The 23,304-nt window shown below is 44.8% G+C and overlaps 1 protein-coding gene across 4 annotated transcripts in view; it reads left to right on the forward strand.

Moving 5' to 3' along the window:
* Positions 1–23,304, forward strand: part of MAD1 (mitotic checkpoint family protein) — a 161,628-nt gene that overhangs the window by 136,191 nt on the left and 2,133 nt on the right. For 3 of the 4 annotated variants that reach the window (XM_087383168.1, XM_087383171.1, XM_087383170.1), the window contains 2 exons: positions 3,194–3,269; positions 10,787–10,856. In XM_087383168.1, the coding sequence (XP_087239294.1) occupies positions 3,194–3,269; positions 10,787–10,856 (146 nt within the window). The remainder of the gene's footprint in view (positions 1–3,193; positions 3,270–10,786; positions 10,857–23,304) is intronic. The other variant, XM_087383169.1, reaches the window with a different exon arrangement.

The raw sequence follows: 23,304 nt of genomic DNA on the forward strand, positions 1-23,304 counted from the left end.
TGCCTGTGGAGTTTCGACACAAGTTGTCAGATAAGGCAATTAAATGCATTTTTGTTGGGTATAGTGCACAAAGCAAAGGCTATCATCCCTACAATTGGGCTTCTCCCAAGATTTTTGTAAGTAGAGATGTTATATTTTGGAGAAAATTCAGCACATACACATGCTGAATTTATTATTCCAGCTTCTTCAGATGATGTTTTTGAGGGGATGCTTCCTATAGCATTTGGTTCCCCAGCTGAGGCTCATGCTGAAAATCAGAATTTACAGCAACCTCCTCCTGATCCACATGCCCCGATTCAGCCACAAGCTGATTTTGTAGCTCCACAGGGTGTGGATGAAGTTGTCAGGCAAGAGATTCAAGAGATACATGCAGCCAAAACAGTTCCGAATTGGTTGCTACAGACTCTAAGGGAGAGTAGGCTTGAGGCACCATTTCTTGGCAGGACTCGTAGTGCAGTAAGGCACACCGAGGGGGCTCTTTTTTTTTAGAGTGATTATGCAAGTACTCTTCTTGATGAAGAGGAGCCTGAGTCTTTTGAAGAAGCCAAGGATAATGTGCATTGGATGCATGCTGTGCACAATGCATTGCAGTCCATTGAAAAAAATCAGACTTGGGATGTTGTGGATTTGGCACCAGGTAAGCATGCCATTGGTACCAAATGGGTTTTCAAAGTGAAAAGGAAGCTAGATGGGTCCATTGACAGGTACAAGGCAAGGCTGGTTGCCAAAGGCTATGCATAGAAGAAGGGCATAGATTATGAGGAGACTTTTGCTCCGACATCCGGATGACCACCATATGGTTAGTTATTGCCATGGCTGCAAATTTTGTTTGGAATGTCCATCAGTTGGACATAAAAACAACTTTCCTTAATGGGGACTTGCAGGAAGAGGTTTATGTCAAACAACCTCCTGGATTTGAACTTTCTAACAATGCACTTCAAGTTTGTAAGCTAAACAAAGCTTTATATGGGCTGAAGCAAGCCCCACGTGCATGGTATGCCAAGATTGATGCATTCCTGGCAAGTAAGGGGTTACATAATAGTCCCAAAAAAGCACCCTTTACATCAAGAAGAATGGGGGGGATATTTTGGTCATCATTCTTTATGTAGATGACATGGTGCTCACAGGGTCAAATGAGGAAATAATTACAGATCTCAAAGCTGAGTTGAAAGCTGAATTTGACATGACAGATTTGGACATGTTAAATTTCTATTTGGGGATCCAGTTCATATAAGACAAGCGTGGCATTGCTATGTCTCAATCCAAGTATGTGCAAAAGCTCTTGGATAGGTTCGACATGCATGATTGTCAGCCTATAGCCACTCCCACAGAGCCGGGGCTGAAGCTTACTATGTATGATGTAGGTGAATCAATGGATGCCACACTTTACAGCTAGGCTGTTGGATTCCTCATCTATTTGTGCAATACTAGGCCCGATATTTAGTATGCAATATCTTAGGTGAGCAGGTATATGCATAGCCCAAAGACTACACATTGGCAAGTTGTAAATTTGCCGTTTTTTGCAAGGCACAAAATCTTATGGCTTGATGTTTCCGAGGGGGGTGACTTGCAGATGCATGCTTACAATGATTCAAATTGGGCTGGAGACTATGATACCAGGCAGTCGACGAGCGGTAATTGTTTCTTTTGGGGCAAAGCTTGCATTTCTTGGCTGAGCAAGAAGCAATCTACAGTGGCTACTTCCTCATGTGAAGTTGAGTACAGGGCAGCTTTCACAACGACAATTGAATGTGTTTGGCTGCGTCGTTTGTTCGCTGACTTTCGTCTCTTATTGGAGGGTCCTTCTGCAATTCTGCTCGCACGAAGCACATTGAGGTTCATTATCATTATGTCAGATAGAAGTTGCATGCAGGGGAGATCAATATGATCTATGTGTCAACACATTACAATGTTGCAGACATCTTCACAAAAGCACTTCCAGGTGAGAAGGTTGAGGCATTTCGCAGTGCCCTGAACTTATCTCCTTTTGGTGATTGATCACTACCTTGTACACCACATTGGCACTGCAGACATCTTCACAAAAGCACGTCCAGGTGAGAAGGTTGAGGCATTTCGCAGTGCCCTGAACTTATCTCCTTTTGGTGATTGATCACTACCTTGTACACCACATTGGCACTGCAGGAGGGTGTTAGAATTATTATTATATTCTAGGAAGTGGCCAATGTATTGTAATAAGTAGGTTAGGGGCACTTTTCCCTCATTGAGGTTTTTCTCCCTAACCACACTCCAATCCCTAACTACGGTTAGTGGATAGGATAGGGTTTTGTCACTTAGACAAGACTCCTCACTCTCTTTTTGTACACACTCATTTCTATTCACTTGTGTTTGCTCTCACTCTTGCTCATTGCTTACCTTGCTCTCACAGTAATTACTATGCTCATGGATTTTGGGTTTTGAAGATCACATCCATCTTACGGTTAAAAACTACGTGATTTTAATATGTCCTCATTGCCCCTCCCACCTAGGCTCACCCCCTAAAGATGTCAAGAAGAATTAGGGGTACTACAGCCCCTACATGTGTTAGGAAACCCTTGTGGATGTGCCAAGCGTCATGACTCTCGTATGGCATGTTGATAATTTATTATTAGGTAGGTCGAGTGCAATATAGTAAAGAATAGTCAATTGACTTGTAACTTCATTGCTATTAAGTCCACCCCATGCATTAGTTTCTAACATCTTGTCATTAGATGTGACCCTTATGTTACTGAAGATCAATCAACATGTTGTAGATGGTATAATTATGCTGTAGATGGCAAAGATAACACCATATTGGAGACCGTAAGAAAAGACCATATTGCAGATGGTAAAGTCATATTGAAGACGATAAGATCACATTGGAGATGATATGGTCATATTGAAGGTGACAAGGCCGAACAGATGGTAGGGTTACACAAGAAGGTGACAAGGGCAAACATAGCATGCATGGTGATAGTTACTATAAGTGAAAACCATTGAACTAATAATGATCTATGGACAGGATTTGCACAAGAAGATGATTGTCCAAAATATGAACAATTGTCAGTAAAGATATGTGCATGGAAGTGAAATATCCATGAATAATCTGCAAAAGTACTCCATAAATATGTAGATCTGTTACAGATATAGAACAAGATGCATAACTGATTGTTGTTTTGCAAGCCTTTGTGCAATGACTGATCAATAATTTTGTCAGGGAGTACAGATGGTAACAATGCAGAAGTGGCATCATTGCGGGGGCAAATTAACTCTCTCGAAAAGCGCGAGGCCAGGTAAAGGAAAGTCTACCATGATATTGTGAATGTGTTTGTGCATTCTTTTCTCTGTGTATTTTTGTTTGAGTGTCCTGGCTCAGAAACTTGTTTCTTGCTCGCATGCTCGCATACATTTTTGGAGCATCCAAAGTGTTTTGGACTGTTGTTAAATGGGCCTTGTATTTTGTGTCTATTTCTCTGCTTTCTAGAAATTTTTTCATTGGATAAACTCCAGTGGAGCTCTGGCATTCTTTGCTATATAACCTAGGAAAATGGTGCATAGAAGATCACCCTGCAACTCTTTATTTGGTTGGGAAGAGAAAAGCACCCATACTTATGGAACCGTTCTATTTCATCTTTGTTGTACAATACTTTTGTTTTAATCTATTTTCTGTATCCTTAATGTGATACTGTTCGGAGGCGTTCTTTGCCTTCTTACTTTAGATCAAAGTGGTGGGACTGAAAATGGTTAAAAGGATACATGCAAGGCACTGTTTGCTACAAGATAGAAAAGGAGGGAAATTTTTTCAATTTTGAATTGGGTTATTTTTTGTTTCAGTAAATGTGAAGCCTTTTCACATATAAAAGTATCAGTTGGGGAGCTTTGAATGGTAGATTCTCAATCCGTAAGAGAGAGCAATAGAGAGACAGAGAATATAATTGTATCGATTGAGCATGTATTGTCATAGACACAGAATTGTATGACACAATGCATGTGATACTTAGTGATGAAAAAAACTAGGTTGTGTATGATGTACCTCGGGTGAACATACAATGTCACGAAACGACCTCTAGACATCTGAGCCTGTCTATACCAAAGCAATGGAGGTACTACCCCTCTCTTAGGCATCAGGCAATGCTCTAGACCTACGCTCTGTTGAGCCTGAAGGAGCCACAACCAAAGTTGGCTCAAGCTGAAAAGCTCCAAGATAGAGCTGTAATAGCTGAGGTGTATATGCCAGATCACCCTCTTCCAGCCACTTTGCTTGCAAGGGTGAATAATCCCGAAATTTCACCAAAGTAGCGACGGGAAACTCTACCTTTGACTTCCTTTGCAAAATGTGCTCTGGAACTAGGATCTCATCCAGCTCCTCAACCTCTGGCTGTATCTTGAAATGCATATCCTTTGGCACATCCCCCTCGAAAGGTTTAAGGTGACTAAGCATTGTGAATCCTCCAATGATCTTGTAGCTTCAACCTATAAGCTACATCACTAATCTTCTCTAAAATTTGAAAAGGCCCATACTATCTCATGAACATTGGTCTTTGCCGCTCTTATCAGCCTTTCTTTTTCAAAATGCAAAAGAACCCAATCATCCAACAAGTCTTTTTATGGCGTGTCCTGTTGGGGTTGTTCCGTTTGGACAGCTTTTATCATGTAGACGTATTGCTCCAGCCATCTGTCATTAGTGTTTATCTCCCAGGGAATCTGTGTCTCATATCTTTTGGCATTGCCCTAAGACACATAATTTCTTGGACATCCTTCGGCAGAGATTGAGATTGACATTTTCTCAGGCTTCTTTTGGCAAGTTTTTGATTGTTTGGGATCTAGAGTTGTGGTTGTGAACCAGGTGTTATTGGCCACTGCCTGGTTCGTTTGCTCTTGTTGGTGCAAGTCTAGAGGTTGTATCGCTTAGCTCATGAGACCTATTAGGAACTTCCTATGGAGAAGTTTAGATGGCACCTCAGATGTTGTAGCCAGGGTGGCTTGGGAGATCCTCATCCTCCCCACAGGAGGATGAGGTCTCAATATTATTGACCCGAACTTGCGGCCTTGCTCTGCAAGTTGTGGATTGATGCCTGGACAGGAGCCCTAGAAAGGTTTCTTCTCACGCAGCATTCAATCTTGTACTCCATCTCATGGGGGAGATTGGATGGACAGCATCAGATGGATCTTTACTTCAGCCTATCTCTCGTGAAGAAATTCATAGGTAGCTAGTCATGTGGAATGACTCGATATTGGATGACCATGGCAAGCCACTTGGAGTGTCACACTATATGTAATGGTCTAGATGGGAGAGGGGACCTACTTCTACAGTAGGCGCCTGGCAGGACTTTAGGAGACTTCCAGGGGATCAGGGACTCTTAGCCATTGGCCACTTCAGAGGGAGTGTAGTCAGGATACACCAGATAGAGGTAACCATTCCGACAGAGTGGATAGGCACATATGACTTGCTGATCACAGAATCCACTTGGTGGGGAGCGTTCTCAGGGACGGGCATTCTTGCCCTGCAAGATGCACATGAGGATATCCATCACAACACAGTCTCTCTAGTTTTCGAGCATGTATGTATTGATAGATTTTATATTGATGATTGGGCTTTGGATAGGAGTGGTTCGCATTGCTCTTGGGGGTTTCTACTTCAGACTACTTTCAAGTGGTGGTGATGATTTCCGAGCCTCATAGGAGGTTGCTTTGCCAGTCTCAGGATTCTGGATGCCTTTTGTGTAGAAGAGGACCTTCCAAGGCAGTTTTACAGATTTGGGTTTCTCATATGCAGGGTGCATTGTCATCCCCTTCACATGTGGCAACAACCCTCTCTGACATTAGTGACTTCTGCCAATCTAGCAATGTCTGCTGAAGAGCCCTTGCTATTGCAAGGCGCTCCTGAATCCAAGCAAGTTTCTGTATGACAATCTCTTACTTTATGGCATTAGCGACCGAATAGAGAGCGGAGTATGCCTTTCATGCACGAGAGTCCTTTTGGACTTAGATGAGAGTCAATAATCACTTTTTCTCTGCTCATGGCCAGAGACATAGTAGAGAGAGTGTCACTTAGCTTACTGACTCAAAGGGGTCTTGTGTCTGATCCAGATGCCATCATGCGCATAGCCACTGATTTTTATGCCTCACTTCTTGCAGCAAATCTGGACACGTTGGTCAGAGGTGATGCCAGGGTGTAGATATGGCAGAACATTCCATTATTGGTGAAATAGGATATGAGGATCTCACTAGATGCGTCTTTCACCAATATGGAATTCAGGACTTCCTTGCTTGCTCTTCACAAGGGCAAGTGCCTGGGTTCAAATGGGCTTTCCCCACCGTTCTAAATTGCCCATTGGGATGCGATTGGGGGCATATTACCTCAGCCTTGCAACTCTGGTATTGGTCTCATCCATCTCATTCCAAAAGGGGGTTGCAGAAATTTAGTGTCACAATGGGGACCTATCACTCTCTTGAGCACCTGCATGAAATTCTGGTGAAAGCAATTAGCTTACAATTGCAGTCCTATCTTCCGGACCTTATCCATGACACAGAGACATGCTTTGTGCATGGAAGGAGCATTTTGATAACATTTTCTCTTTTTGGGAAGCTTCGGATTGGGCTACGCAAAGTGGACAAAAATTAGCCATTCTACTCTTGGATTTCAAGATAGCCTATGATGGAGTGGATTGGGATTTCCTAGAGGGCATCCTTCAATCGTTTTGGATTCTTAGATGCATGGATTAGAGGGATCTCCTCTTTGTACATATCAGCCCACAGCTAGGTACTTATCAGAGGATTCAGGGAAGAGAGATTTCAGATTTCCATATCAGTTTGTGGGATGCCCTTTGGCCCCTTTTCTTTTTCTCTCTGTGGCTGAAGCTATTGGCATTTTTCTCAGATCACAAGCTGACATTTTTGGGCTGAAGCTTCCCCTAAGACATAATGAGGAACTGAAAGGCTATGAGTTGGCAGATGACACTGCTATTTTTTTGGATGCCAATTAACAGACGCTCGCGTCCTTTAGGGTAGCCTTGGATTTGTTTTGTACTGCAGTTGATGCACACATTAATTGGAACAAATCTAATGGCTTTTGGATCAATGATGAGGACACTCCTGATTGGGGGGCTGATTTTGGTTTTACGTGGATTTCGAGGGGGGGGTCCATCAGATATGTAGAATGCTAGGTCGGTATGGGTCTCTCTTCTTCACAGCAGTTTACTCCAGATGGAGAGCATCATGAGGAAACTTCTCATTTGGAGTTCAACCAAATTAGACTTGGCTTTGAGGGTGGTGGTTGTTAACTAGGTTTTGCTAGCCACGGCATGGTATGTTTGCTCTTGTTGGTGGATTGTATCAATCAGCTCAAGAGACCTATAAGTAATTTCTTGTGGAATCGGCTAGATGGCACTCTAGATACTGTGGCTAGGGTGGCTTGGGAGACATTGATTCCTCCAACAAAAGGGGAGGTCTCAATATTATAGAACCGAACTTGCAGTTGGGCATTACTTTGCAAGTTTGTGGTAAGGGGTTGGGCAAGAGCCTTGGAAGGATTTCTTTATTCAAAGCATACATGCATGTACTCCTCCTTCAGGTGGAGACTAATGGGTAGCACCAAATGGATATTTACTTCAGCCCCCCCTCAGATCTCCTTCCTTTCCTCTTATGGCAATCCTTCTAAAAGCCTGGAGCAGCTTCAAAAACTATTTGGAGAATTCCCCCAGTTTCTCTAGAAGAGATTGACAAGCAGCCGGTCATGTCGAATGACAACATACTCGATGAGCATGGCAGACCACTAGGTCAATCATATCATATGTAGTGATCGAGATGGGAGAGAGCCCCTGCCTCCTCTATAGGATCTTGGAAAGCTTTCAGAAAGCTTCTAGAGGACTGTAAAGTGCAAGTAATAAGTCATCTCAAAGGAAGTGCAGGAAGGATTGAGCAGATTGATGCAACCATTCCATTGGATTGGATGAGATAGATAATATGCTTATTTCTTGTTCCACTTGAATGGCAGCGTTCTTGGGATTGGGCATTCTTGTTTAGGTTATTGCCTTGCCACGACTACACGAGGATGCCTTAGTTTTCGATGTCCAGGGAGGCAGGCTGTCTAGATCTTTAGATGTTCTTTGGCAATTGCTTTCTAGCCTATCAGGGTCATTGGCTTTATATAGCACGGAGTGGATTCTCAGTGGTTGTACCTAGACCTTCACCTACTTCTCTTGGCCTTGGATTCATGGAAATTGTGGTTCTATGGTGAGACCCCAATAAAGTATTTGCAGTGGGACCTAGGAGAGTGGGATTGGACTGATGAAGGGCATTGAGAGAAGAGCCTCCCCTTCTTTCGTTACATGGTAAGTACCGAGCTTGGCCAAGAGTAGTTCAATAGTCAACTCACGATTAGGGAAAAGACCGTCAATAGTGGGTCAAGCAAGAAATATAGCTGCCAAGAATTGTACCAAAGGAGCAAGTGTTGGATGCCTTGCTCAAGAGAAGTAAAGAGAGGCCTCTCACTTTCTCCCTTGATGTCGAGACATCTTTTGACTAGAGAAGAGGAAGGCTGAAATCCATCCTCACACTGGCCTGCATTGCAATGCTACAACACAAGGCATTCCCACCCTCGTATGTAAAAATAAAGCTCGATGCTAGCGGATGTTGGGGACAAAGAAGCTCAGGCAAAAATCTGCAACCTGGGATTGAAGCATCCTTGAATGGACTTTCCACTCTCCAAATACATTCCTTGATAAATTGACGGGAGTGGCAGCGTGCCCTTCGTTGTTGGTGGCTCAATGCCGATTGGTGAGAGTATGGAGGGACGTCACTCCATGCTGCAAGACCTCCTACATATGCCTATGAAGAGGGTGCAGGTAGAGGGAGGTGCAAACATGTATGGAGTAGGAGCAAAGAAAACAACCGGACAGGTCACCATGCAACAAGCAATGAGCAATCATCGATCAAGTCACCAACAACAAGTAGAGACTGATAGAAAACTGATACAACAAGCAGAAAGGGTGGAGCTACAATCGAGCATCATCTTCCATGCTGAATGCTAACTGCTAAGGAGTACATAGTCGTATCATCAGTAATGGCATCATCGTGGTCATCATCATCATCATCATCGAGTCAATCACCATCAAGGCTGGCTGGCCCTCTTCAATGCAATGCAGCCCCCACAAGGGTATATGTGTGTCAGAGATACTGATATGTAGCCAATGATGGAGCGCTGGCGATTGGAGATAGGGAAGGGAGAGGCGGCACTGAGTAGGAAGCTTTGCACCACCTCAGCTCGAGGAGGTTAGCGTGCAAGGTGATGAGCCTCTTCATTTTCAATCTTCAGCTAGGGTTTTAGAATTCCTAACCACATTATCTTTAATGCTCAGGGTTACGAGTGCATGAACATGTTGGATCTTGTCATGTTAACTCCCAAAATTGTCCCTTGGTTATTTGTTCTGTCCCTTCTACGATGCCCCATAATTTTAGAGCTTTGAGAATATTCTCCACATGAGTAGTTGGTTCCATCTATGGTTACATTGTTTGGAAGGGAACACTTATTGGTGTGACTCATTGTGCCTTATTTGGTGGTGCCACACACAAACTAAATGGGTGATGTGTGTGCTTTTCTGATGGCAGAGCCCTTATTTCTCTCTTCTTTGCTGCCAGGTAGTGATGATTCTCTCGCTCAATCCTGCAATTACCTCCTAGCAACACGTGCTCTTCTCTTAGTGTGAGGGGATAACGGGCAGTGAATTACAATAAGGAGCTCCCGATGTAGAGGCTCAAGTGGGTAAAAATAGGTCCCGTAGGTGTGTGCCTTCACAAGCCCTCTAGCGAGGGCTTGTGGATTACAAATTATTATTTATTGACCTTAATGGAGAGCCTAAGAAGAAATAATCGATGATGAGGGTTTGTTACCCGGAGAGCCAGTCAAAATAATTAGTTTGACTATAGCAGTTTTTTGACAGTCCTGGCTGCAGCTTTCTGCTGAAAAATAGCCTTCTTCAAGCCTTTTGTCAAATTCCGTCGACTGGAAATACGTTGTTCCATAGACGGAATTATTTCCGTCAGTCTTTCTGGTTGGAATTCCTGCAGCAGAGGCTCCCCTCTCTGCAGATTTCCTCTTCTTAATTTTTGTGAGCCTTTGATTTGGTGGAATTCTTCTTTGTTGCAAAATTACCCCTTTTGGTTGATGCAAGTTGTGTCTTGGAGATGAAGACCAATACAATTGAATTGTGTTTGTAGATTCGACTACACCATATATGAATTGATCATCTATATGCGCAGGCCAACTTACAGGTTTGGGTTGAAGATGAAGCATGCCTCAATATGATCGTTAATTATGAAGACATTGAGTTTCTTGCGTGTTGCAGATGATAATTGTTGCTTTTTTTTCCATTTATTTTTGCACATGAAATTCTGTTTCATGTGGACCATCATAGCTAGGCCTGTGAATTGCTCTCTGTGCTTGATTCCACACTACTCCTTTTTGTTGATTTGTTGATGCTTTCTCCACCGACAACGTTTGTCAGTAGTTCTATCGATGTGCCAATTCAGCAAATTGTGATGTTGGCTTACCTAGGACCTAATGTCTAGCTACCACTCTTATGACCATGTACAGGCTTAGTCTACCATAGCAAAAAGATTTTCACATGAGTAAAGTTTGCAATATTCTACTTTGGTTAATTGAGCGTTGTGAACATGATAAACATGACCGTCTTTTGATTTTATCATGAGTTAGTTGAAATTTTCTCCCTCTTAGCTTTTGTTGTACCTTCTCTTTATAACCATTCTCTCTTAAGCTTGTATCTGTGCTCTACTATTTGTCTTTCTATAGGTTCAAGAAAGTATTTGCAGAGAAGATATCTGTGTTCAGGCAGGCATGTTGCTTATTGTTTGGATATACGGTAAGACTTTTTCTATTTGGATGTTTCTGAATTAAACCATAGTAACCTGCAAATTACTTTTCAGGAAATCACCAGTCATCTCTGAAATTTCAGATGTTTCATTCTGCTTTCTATGGCCGATTGCCTCAGAGGACTTAGCTCTCTTTCTTTATTGCAGGTGTTTGCATATGTATGCGCACGCGCACATATCAGTGGGCACGAGCACGAGCGTGAGTGTGACTGTGTGTGAGGGCGTGTGCTGGCGTGTGCTGCTTGTGCATTGCATGTGCATGTGTGAGTGAGTGCAATAATACACTTGTAGAAAGAAAGAAAGAAAGTTTATTAAAGTCTTTGGAAGACCGATGGGTCTATGAGACTGAAAATCTTGGTACAAATGAACTATGAGGGTGGAGCTACTAAACGAGCATCCACACCAATGCATAATGCAAAATGATAGTACTAAGTACAACATAGTCATGTCAGTGGTCGACTACATCTCAATCTCATCATCATCATCATCATCATCATCATAATCATCATCAACAGGACATCAGGGTGGATGAGGCAATGGAGGCATGAAATCGGCAAAGTGTTGTAGGCTGCTCACGGTCACATCTCCTGGTCATAGCTCGGCGTCTAACAAGGGTTATAGTAACCCATGTCGGCCGGGCTCCGACCCTGAACAAAGAGGGGATATCCCCAAGTGTAATCTGTGCGTCAACCCTTTGTCTGAGCTATTGAGTCACTGACTCTGGGTCACTATCATGTCGAGGCCTCGTATTGTGGGAGTCCGTGTGATTTGGCAAGAAGAACTCCATGATAGAGCTTTGAGAGGAATCTGCCAAAGAAGAAGTCTGCTTTTGTCTGCGTGATCGAAGTAGCCTCTCGTGGTGCCTGACTGCCTCATGAATGAAGGCCGCCAAGCATCTCTGGTCTGGATAGGAGAGGAATCGGGACAAAACCCCAGACCTATCTCTGAAGAGGCAGTAGAAATGCCCTCAGATCTCATAGTAAATAGGACACTTGAAGATGAACTGCTCCTCCGTCTCAACCTACTATATGTCACATAATGTGCATATGCGCCTCTCCCTGGGTAGGCCCTCTGCTCTGCCACTCTCGATACGAAGTCTATGTGAAGAGACCCGAAACTTCCCAATACAGATCCTCAGTGAGTGGGGTAAGTGGATCTGTGTGTATCTTGGTGGGTGAATGAAACCCTCTTGTGTGATATGCAAGCAGTGATCTCTGTAGAAGCTGAGCTTCACAAGAAGCTCGCTCCGTCCCAGCCAGGTCCGGAATGTGTGTAGATGTAAGAGATCCGCACGGATGACCTGGTTGACCTCGTGTGACAGGAGGGGAGAAAACATAGTGTCCATACTGTACCGGAAAGGAGGGAGTCTATCCATGTGGAGCCCTAGTCGCTCAAACCATCTCTCTGTGCGTGCATACCAACATCTCTGGTCACCTCTTGCTAAAAGTGCCATGGAGGAGGACAATGCTAGCCATGGTAGTCTGTTGCGCCTAGAAGTGTAATCCCTGTCCTCCCTGACTCGATACAGATACGTGATGACTTGAAATGCTGCATCTTGCTGTAACAAGGATGACCCAAACTCAGCCTAAATGATCTGGTGAGAAACGGATGGCTTATTGTGAATCATCCGTGATAGCATGGGAACCTGTAGGCGGTCCACACAAGCCCACTCTATATTTGATAAGTCTGGCCCCCAGCAAGGGCTGCCATACATCCCCGTTGGGCAGACCAAGGAGTCAAAAAGCATCCCCTTGGTCCGTGGTACGAGCGGAACCACTACCTCTCGTATCCCCTGCCTAGGCGGGCTTGCATCGCGGGTCTCATAGTGAAGATGGGTCCGGAGAAGACAACCCCAAGATACGTAAATGACGAAACTATCTCAACAGGTGACCCATCAAACGTGAGCTACTCCTGATGCATGACGGCTCGAGATGTATTGAAGATCATAACCTTGGTTTTACCAAGGTTGATCTTCAGATCATGACACTCACAAAAAAATTGTAGTGCAAGGTGTCTCTGGAGCCCCTCTGTTGAGGAAGACAAAAGTGCCACGTCATCTGCATATAGCAATATCCGGATCAGTGTGCTAGCAAGAGAGCATCCATCGCCCCCTGTGTTTGCATCACTATCTCAAGCTCCGTCAATGTAGAGGCCAAACAAGGTAGGTGATAAAGGACACCCTTGTTTCACCCCAATAGTGCTCATGATCTCGTCTGTCTACCCAGACCCTATCTGGACTCTGCTAGAGACTCTCCCATGACAACCCAAATGATCTCTTGGTCATAACCTAAATCTTGTAGGCATCGGAGGAGGCAAGCTCTCGGAACCATATCAAATGCTTTGCGGAAATCCACAAAGCAACAGTAAACCCTCTGCTTCTCCTCGATGATACACCTAAGCATGAGAACGTGATCCAAGATTCCATGATCACGGCGGAATCCAGCCTGTCTTGCTGCTCTAAGTCCTCGACACTCTGCAAATCGATTGATCTCAGAATCAAGCACTGATGCATAAATCTTGGACATGACATGCCCAATCATAATGGTCTTGTAATTTTCCGTGGGCTCATGGGATCCCTTGCCTTGTGGATGGGTGAAATAATGTTAGTGCGTGGAAACCCCAAGCAAACAGCTTCATTAAAGAGCTTTGCTAAGTTCGGGGCTAGGAGATTAATCCCATATGCAATGAACTCAATGCATAGCCCCTCATGATCCTTCGCTCGACCATTATGAAGTTTCATTACGGCATCCTTCACTCCTTCCTTAGTGAAGAGGGTGTAGGATGTGGGGCGTGGCATATGTGTGAGTAGGAGAGTGAGAGCTGAAAGCAATAGTTGCAATAGAAGAGTGTGATACAACTGAAGAGTGGGATAGGTTTTGTCTAAGTGACAAAACCTTATCCTTCACTAACCGTAGTTAGTGAACTAACTGTGGTTAGGGGAAAAAACCTCTAAAATGAGGGAAAAGTGCCCCTAACCTACTTATTACATTACATTGGTCACTGCTAAATTAAAACAATAATTCTAACACCCCCCTGCAGTGCCAATGTCATGTACAAGGAAATGATCAATCACCAAAAGGAGATAAGTTCAGGGCACTGCGAAATGCCTCAAACTTTTCACGTGGAAGTGCTTTGGTAAAAATGTCTGCAACATTGTCATGTGTTGACACATAGATCATGCTGATCTCTCCTGCATGCAACTTCTCTCTGACGTAGTGATAGTGAACCTCAATGTGCTTCCTGCGAGCATGAAACACACGATTCTTTGCCACTGCAATAGCACTCTGACTATCAGTGAGAATTGGAGGAGGACCCTCCAATGAAAGATGAAGATCAGCAAATAAACGACGCAGCCAAACACATTCAACTGTAGCTGTGAAAGCTGCCCTATACTCAGCTTCACATGAAGAGGTAGCCACTGTAGATTGTTTCTTGCTCAACCAAGAAATACAAGCTTTCCCCAGAAAGAAACAATTGCCACTTGTGGACGGCCTAGTGTCATAATCTCCAGCCCAATCTGAGTCACTGTAGGCATGCATCTGCAAGTCACCCCCCCTGGGAAACATCAAGCCAAAAGACTTGGTACCTTGCAAATAACGGAAGATGTGTTTTACAACCTGCCAATGCATAGTCTTTGGGCTGTGCATATATCTGCTCACCTGAGAAACTGCAAACTGAATGTCAGGTCGTGTATTGCAGAGATAAATGAGGCATCCAAGAGCCTGACTATAGAGTGTGACATCAATTGATTCACCTGCTTCATGCATTGTAAACTTCAGCCCCGGCTCCATGGGAGTAGCTATGGGCTTACAATCCTGCATGTTGAATCTGTCCAAGAGTTTTTGCACATACTTGCATTGAGACATACCGATGCCACTTTGCTCTTGAGTGAACTGGATCCCCAAATAAAAGTGTAGCAGCCCCAAATCTGACATGTCAAAAGTGGTCTGCAATTCAGCTTTAAAATCTGCAATATTATCTTCATTTGACCCTGTGAACAGTAAGTCATCTACATAAAGAATGATGACTAAAATATCCCCCCCATCCTTCTTGATGTAGAGGGTGCTTTCAGTTGGACTGTTGTGCAACCCCTTGCTGGTCAGAAAGGCATGAATTTTGGCATACCATGCATGTGGGGCTTGTTTCAGCCCATACAAAGCTTTATTCAGCTTGCATACTTGATGTGCATTTCTTGAAATTTCAAAGCTAGGAGGTTGTTTGACATAAACCTCTTCCAACAAGTCTCCATTAAGGAAAGCTATTTTAATGTCCAACTGATGAACATTCCATTCAAAATTTGCAGCCATGGCTATAACTAACCGGATGGTTGTCATTATGGATGTAAGAGCAAAAGTCTCCTCATAGTCTATGCCCTTTTTTTGAGCATATCCTTCTGCAGCCAGCCTTGCCTGGTACCGATCAATGGACCCATCTGGCTTTCTTTTGACTTTGAAAACCCACCGTGTACCTATGGCATGTTTACCTGGTGGCAAATCCACAACTTCCCATGTCTGATTTTTCTGAATGGACTGCAATTCATTGTGCATGGCATTCATCCAATGCACATTATCCAGTGCTTCTTCAAATGTCTCAGGTTCCTACTCATCAAGAAGAGTATCTACATAAGCTGATTTAACTGAAAGAGCTCCCCCCCCATGTCTTACTGCACTACGAGTTCTGCCAGGTAATGGAGCATCAATTTTACTCTCCCTGAGAGTTTGTAACAACCAATTTGGAACTGTTTTTGCTGCATGTATATCTGCAGTTTCTTGCTGAACAACCTCTTCCACTGCTTGTGGAAGTGGTAAGACATCCTGTGGCTGAATCGGAGCATGTGGAGGTATCTGTAAATTGTGATTTGCATCAGATATATCAGCAGGGGAACCGAAGGCAATGGGTAGTAATCCCTCAAAGACATCATCGGAAGAAGTAGGCATATCAAATTCAGCTTGAGTATGAGCTGAATTTTCTGAAAATATAACATCTCTACTGACAATAATCTTGCGTGTGACAGGATTGTAGAGACGGTAGCCCTTGCTCTCTGCACTGTACCCAACAAAAATGCATTTGATTGCCTTATTAGACAACTTATGCCGAAACTCAACGGGCACATGAGCATATGCGAGGTATCCAAAAACACGAAAATGATCCACAGAAGGCTTTCTCCCTTTCCAAACTTCATAGGGAGTCTTGGTCTTCAAAGCTTTTGTGGGAGCCCGATTCAAAACATAATTGGCACACATGAGACCTTCAAGCCAAATTTGTGAGGCAATTTTTTGCTTTTTAGCATGCATCTATCCATCTCCATAAGAGTACGATTTTTCCTCTCAGCTTTGCCATTTTGCTGAGGGGTTACCCTCACTGTAAGTTGATGTGCAATGCCCTTGTCTTTCAAAAATGCATCAAAATCTGTAGACAAATACTCCCCTCCTCTATCTGTGCGTAATGTCTGTATCTTGAGTCCTGATTCATTCTCAACCATGGCTGCAAAGTGTTTGAAAACCATAAACACTTCTGCTTTGCGTTTCAGCCCATAAACCCAAGTGTAGTTAGAGTAGTCATCTATAAAAGTGACAAAGTAAATATGACCACCCAATGATGGAGTCCTCATGGGACCACAGACATCACTATGAATAAGCTGTAATTTTCGAACAGCTTTTACTGATCCATCCTTCTTGAAAGGAAATCTGTGCATTTTACCAAGAATGCACCCTTCACAGGCATGTGGAGGAGGTGTTTTAAGAGGAGGCAATGCATCAACCATAGCATGTTTTTGAAGTGTCATCAAGCTGCCATAATGCATGTGTCCTAACGTCTCCTTTGGTATTATAAAGTCCCTCTTCGGCAACAGGTTTTCCTCTTACGAGTCCTACTTGTTACTCTGTTTTTGGAGTACCTATGAATGTACTTATTTCACAGCAATAAAATATTCTTCTCACCAAAAAGTGTGTGTGTGGGGTGCCATGGAGAGCTCTGGAGCTCCCGTAGCCCTAGTCAACCCTCGGTTCCTCTCTGTTTTTCTTCCGTCATCCTTTGTTCACCTCCCAGCCCCATCTGTACCTTCCGTACAGCTTACTGCTTCCTTCTCGCACCCGTTTGTACAGTCCCAGCCCTGTTTCGTTCAATGGCGCCCTTCATCTGGTCTCTTCACATAGTCCGTACAGGTTGCTGCCTCTCCTGCACCCTCCGTACAGCCCTCGGGACTTTTTCCGACAGCCACTGGCTTGCAGCAGCCTTCCTATGCCATATCCTTCTGGAAACCCTACTGTGCGGCCGTTCGTACAGGTTGTACAGTCTCCATCTGTCCCTGCGTTTTCTGGAACTGCTTCGTTTGCTTCCTCTACACAGGTTTTCCAGCCTGTCCAGAACTTTTTGTTTGTACCGCTTGAAAATGAGCGTCTTTTGGCCTTCCGTACCGGTGTTGCAGCCCTCGGTGTCATCTTCCTCCTCCCTTCCTGCTGCTCCAACACCTGTTTTTTTTGTTTTTTCTTCCTCAGCCCCTCCTTCTTCCTCTACTCCTACTCGTGTTTTTCTTCGGCAGAAGCATGGTGGTCTGTTTGCCTCGCCTTCAATCAATTCGGCAAAGCTGGATGTTTCCGATCATCCTTCTTCCCTCCAGTTGGATCTTCTTCACCAATTATGCTCTGCCTCTGTCACAGAAGCTCCTTTATCGGGTTCCCCGCTTGTTCGTGCCTTGGATTCTGCCCTTTTGATCTCCGGTCTTCGTCAAGCTTAGCAATTGGGAGTCTGCCTCTATTTTATGGCTAGGGTTTTATCTTCAGCTCATCTTCGTCATTGGGCTGATGTTGCAGTGGGTCCACATTGTGTCTCTTCCTTTGTCTTTCTGGGAAAAGGATTTTACTATGCCCACTGCTCTTCGACTGATGTGGTAGAGCGCCTTGTCAGTTGTGCTAGTGTTCTTGGAGCTAGTTTTTTGGCTTATGTGATGCTCTGGGATCCCCTATTTGATCCGTCTGCCTCTCTTCTGACCCACTGTCCGGTTTGGATTACCCTCAAAGCGCTGTCTGTGCCTCTTCTTCAGCATCTGTCAACTTTTGCTGCACTTTTGGGGAGGCCTCTCCACGTTTTGAGACCAGAGTTTTTGCAGGCTACCCGTGATGTTCGGCTCTATATCTTATGGGATATAATGCAGCCTATGCCATCTACTCTGGATCTTCATTTGGGCTTTGCTGATCCGATGCGCATCAGGCTACATTTCGCTTCTTTTCCTACAACTTGTTATCGGTGTCGTCAGGTTGGTCATTTTGCACGTGCCTGCCCTTCTACTTCCATGACCACTCCTCCTGCTGCTCCTTCAGCTGTGAAGTTTACTCTTCCCTCTCCTCCGGTTTCTGCTAAGGCTTTGTTGGATAAGCCTTCTTTTACTGCTCCAAAGCATTACTGGAGGAAGGTAGAAAAATCACAGGCCACTCTTTCTCTTGCAGAAGAAGTTCAGGATTTGACTCCTGTTGAGCATCTTCAGCCTCCTCCTCCTCAGGATATGGTTGTGCCCCTTGCAGAGGGGATTTTACAGGATGCTGCCCCTGCTCTTTCTCAAGTTGATCCTCAGAGTGAATCTGAAATGCTGAGTCCTGCTTTATCATATGCAGCTCCTTCATCGGAGAATACAGATGTTGATTTAGCCCCTTTGCCTTTGATGCATGTGCCAGAGTCTTCTTCTGTTCAGGATGCAGAAGTGCCTTTTTTACTGGAATCTTTTCATCCCATGTTACAACAGGTTTTGACCCTATGATTCAGAAATTTCGGGTGCCAGCCTATATCAAGAAGAATCACAAGGGCAAAAAATAGCTTGTTTTTATTGATGGTGTGGTTTCATAACTGCATTAGTTTTTACAGAGCAATAATTTGAAGCTGGAGGATGCTGTGTTTGATCCTCCTCCAGCTTTGATATGTAACTTTTTACTTGGCTGCCTCATGACTTTTGCTTTGAGGCTTTACTTCTAAATTTTTTCCTTGTACTTATTGGTGGGTTTTTATCTCTTTTGAGGTTTTCCACACAGAAATATAAGAATTCACCAAAAAAGTGAATGAGAGAGAATAGATTGCACCATTCGATCTATTCTCTCACAATCTCGTGTCTTTGATGATGATGTATATTTGTCCTACAGTGAGATTTTCTCTTGATGTATTATAGCTCTCCCTTTTTGGGATAGCTTTTTTTTTTGTTAATGTCTACAAAAGACCAAAGGGTCTATGAGATTGAAAAGAAACCAGATACAATGAAACCTAAGGGTGGGGGCACCCCTACCGAAGGCTGATGCCTGTGACGAGAAATAAAAGGAGTACATCGCACTATCGCTGCAAGAGAAACCCACAATGGGGGAAGCAAATACCAAGGACAATACCCTAATTGTCTTTCAATAGGTCACTTGACCTTGAGTGGCTGGACCCATGTATGCTGTCTATGGGACCAACATGACGGGATGACTTAGGAGAGAGAAGAGGACCTCGTCTGATAGTGGCTCAGGGGTCTGGCGAAGGTTGTTGTCAAGAGAGAAATAAGTGATAGAACATTGTTCTCGCTCGACCTATCCAGGTCCATTACTTGTCCTCTGTAGTCTTCATGATGTGGCCTGTTGTCTAACAATTGCTATTGTCACTGCCGTGGTCTCTCTTCCTACGATAAAGAGAGAGGATATGTTTGTGGCCCTCATGTAAGTGTCCACTCTTGCTATTCCTGCATTTGTGAAAGAAAGAAAGAAAGAAATTGTATTAAAAGTCTTTGAAGACGAAAGGGTCTATGAGACTAAAAGAAACTTGATACAATGATCTGAGGGGTGGAGCTGCTAAGCGGGCATCAACATCCATGATGAGAGTACAAAAAGAAAAGAGCAAAAAGCCTATAATCATGAATATAATGGCACTAAGGTATAGTGAGAAAATTCTCTCTGAGGCGAGGTGTCAACCCTGAGAGGGGGGCGTTGTCATGTGAGTTGCTGTGGTAGTATAAAACCTATGATGGGACATTGTGCGGGTGTCGGCATGTGTGGCCCTTGTGGTCTCCTAGTAATGGATCTACGGCAGATAAGCGCCACCGTCACCCTTGTGGGTCGTATATTTGGTCTAGTGAGCATAGAGGGGAGGTCTCCCAATGTGCCATGTGTCTCAATCCGTTGTCGGGCCTGTCGTATATCTAGCTCGGGCCCTCCTATTCCTCTGTCTCAATAAGCCTTGTTGGTTGGTGCTCTTTGGCTAGAAGCACTACGTGATTCTGCTCTGCGAGGGGTCTAGCTGTGTATCCTGATCTCGCTGAGGTGCTCAGAGCAGTGACTCTCTATGTCGGATGACCTCATGAATGAAAGCTACTAAACATATTTGATCTAGGTAAGAGAGGAGGCTAGATAGGGCCCGAAACATCTCTGAAGAGGTAGTGATAGCGACCTCTCTTCTTATAGTATGTGGGACATCTGAAAGTGAAGTGCTTCTCTAACTCTCTGGGTATGCCCTCTGCCCGACCGCTCTCTCTTGTTTTTTTCCCCAGAGAAAAGAACTTCTATTGGTGCTTGTAAAAAAACGATCATACAAGTTGGCAAATACCATAAAGGTGTCAACCGTGAAAATCAACGAAAAATAAATGTTGGTTGTCAGAAAGACACTCCTGTTGCCAGAGATCCCAGCTCACTGCCTAGGGATTCTCTGTAACAAGGGCTAACAACCAAGGTGGCGGACTATACAACCATCTGATCCCTCTCGGGGTGATGTCGTAGAAAACACTTGCAAGCCAAGCCTTGCAGAAACGTTCTTGCCATGCGACGGTAGCTCGAGAACCTCGAGAGCCTCGCTCCCAAATGGCGCGAAGCATGAAGTTGATATCCTGCCAGATGGCTACCAAGGTGGCCAATGGTGGAACATGGTGTTGGCCCATAACTTAGCTGCAGCAGTGAGCAACCTAGATGTTCCATGCCGTGATGCTGGCTACTATCTCCCACACACTGTCCTCCGTCGAAGCAAGAGCTTGATGACTAGTGGGAGGGGTCGCCTCATGAAACTCAATGCTGTGAATGCACATGTCATGTATCCTGTATGCTGGAGAGACCACGTCAATGGGAAAGGCATGGCCACTGACAACCAAGCAGCCATGCCCCACGTGAAGTCTCTCTGCGGGCACTGAAGCCTCGCCACGATCCGCGAAGCGCTCCTTGCCATATCCTCTGTGTTGTCGGGCAGCTCCAAAGGCAGTGGGGGATCGTCTCCAAAGCCCCAATCGTGCATCTATGGCAGCTACCATCCACCCACATCTTCTCTAACCAAGGGCCAACAGGAAGACCTCCATGCGCTATCATCTAAAATAAGTAGGAGATCTTCCGCGGTCGAAGACTGGACCAGAGGCGTGTCCAGAACTTGGATCTCACCTCTCGAGGTACCTACTACGCTGCCCAATGCCTCTCTCTCGACGAAGTCCAGGCTACCGCCTCCAACTGCAAGTGGTGTCTTATGCGTATAGTATAAGAGAAGAAGGACACCTCCTCTACACTCTCTGAGTGGCCTACTCTAGATGGCTAGAACCACTCGCATGGGTCCCACTATACCTCACTGAGGGGACGACCCTCCCATAACCATAAGCACCAGCGTGCTACATCCAGATCTGAGATGCAAGAGGGGTCAATTGCCCAGACGGCCCACTACTCTGATCCTCTGCCACCCTAAATGATCCAAGGCTACATCCATCCCCAGATCTCCATCTGTCACAGATTGCAAGAGTCCACCTAGACCCACACTATAGAACCGATCTCAGCTGAGAATGGGAGGGAGGGGGCATAGCTGAATCTGAAGAGATACCCCTGCCCTTGAGAATTGGCCCAACCACTGTGCTGGTGTGAAACTCTGAAGGCCCGTCCACCAAGACTCTAGGATAGTTGCCTCAATCTTTGCCATCCTTGGGCCCGCGCCTCAAAGATGTGAGAGGGTCTCTAATCGTACCTCTGCATCAGCCGGGAGCCTCGTCCACGTCTTGAAAGATCGAGTTGGGCGCCGTTGTCCCACTGTGCCCAACGAATGTGTAACCTCTATCTTAGCATGCGACCATCCTGCATGAAGCTCCTGAGGTGCTAACGAAGTCTTCAATGTGTGTAGCTATAAAAGATCCTCTCAGATGACTTGATTCACCTTGTGATATGTAAGCAGGATGGAAGGGGTCTTGACGTTGTACTGGAAGGGAGGTACCCTGTCAATATGTAGCCCCAAATCTCTAACCATCTGCAATTGCGTGTACACCAACATCTTTGGTCTCCGTCTATCACTAGTGCCATGCCTGAGGACAAGGCCAACCAAGGAAGCCTACGTCACCCTGTGGTGTAGGAGCCACATTATCTAATGCAATAGAGATGTGTGATAACTTGAAACGCCACATCGAGCTGTAGTGGGATGCTCCAAACTCAGCCATGATTATCTAATGTGGGAGTGAGGGCTTACTGCAGATCATCCGTGAAAGCATGAGGACATGAAGCCTCTCATTTGAGAGGTCTGCCCCCCAACAAGGGCTGCCATACATGCCTGTAGGTTGGACCAAAGAGTCGAAGAAAAGGGTTTTGGTCAGGGCATCTTGGAAGTGAGAATGAAAACATTGCCTCTTGAGTCCTAGTGCAACGTACCGTCTACTCAAACGGGCATGTAATGTTGGTCGCATCGTGTAGATCGGGCCGGAGAAAATGACCCCCAACTAAGTGTAGGATGCAACTACCTCCACCGGCAGCCCCGGTAGGGTGAACTACTCCCTTGTGCATGGCGGCCCGAGACGTGTTGAAGATCATGACCTTGGTTTTGCCAAGGTTGACCTTCAGATCATGTGTCTCATAGAAGGTATGAAGTGCGCTTAAGTGTCGCTGGAAACCCTCTACTGAGGAAGAGAGCAAGACCAGGCCATCTGTGTATAGGAGAATCTGGAGCAAGGAAACTGTCCTACTGTCCCAATAAAGGTCTGAAGCTCATCTATGTAGAGGCCAAACAAGGTTGGTGAGAAGGGGCAACCTTGTTTGACTCCAATGGTGCTCATGATATCCTCTGTCCGCCTGTCCTATTGCATAGGTTGTACGCAAATGTAATGCATCTCCACCGGCACGGATACTTATCTCCACTATTACGGATATAATTACCACTCACATGAGCTCAATCAAGCAAGAAATAGTTGTTGATGCGAGTAACAAAGTCAATAGAGCGGACCTTTATGTGGAAGTAAAAGAGCAGGAAGCTAGAGCACGCAACAAGATGATCTTACGCATTGGGGGACTCAAACAAGGCTGCCTTCATGATGACGAGGAGAAAAGCATTGAAGATATAATCATATGTTTGAAGAAGGAAGTACTGCAAGTTGAATGGGATGAAAATGATATCTGCAATATCTGTGAAACTATCACACAAGCACAGATCTATTGCAGAGGGAAGGTAGCAAGAGTCAAGATTCTCAAACAAACACATAAG

The sequence above is a fragment of the Dipteris shenzhenensis genome, chromosome 12 (genome assembly GCF_047967505.1).
Source record: "Dipteris shenzhenensis isolate YYH24624 ecotype China chromosome 12, Dip_SZ_1.0, whole genome shotgun sequence".
Taxonomy (NCBI): Eukaryota; Viridiplantae; Streptophyta; class Polypodiopsida; order Gleicheniales; family Dipteridaceae; genus Dipteris; species Dipteris shenzhenensis.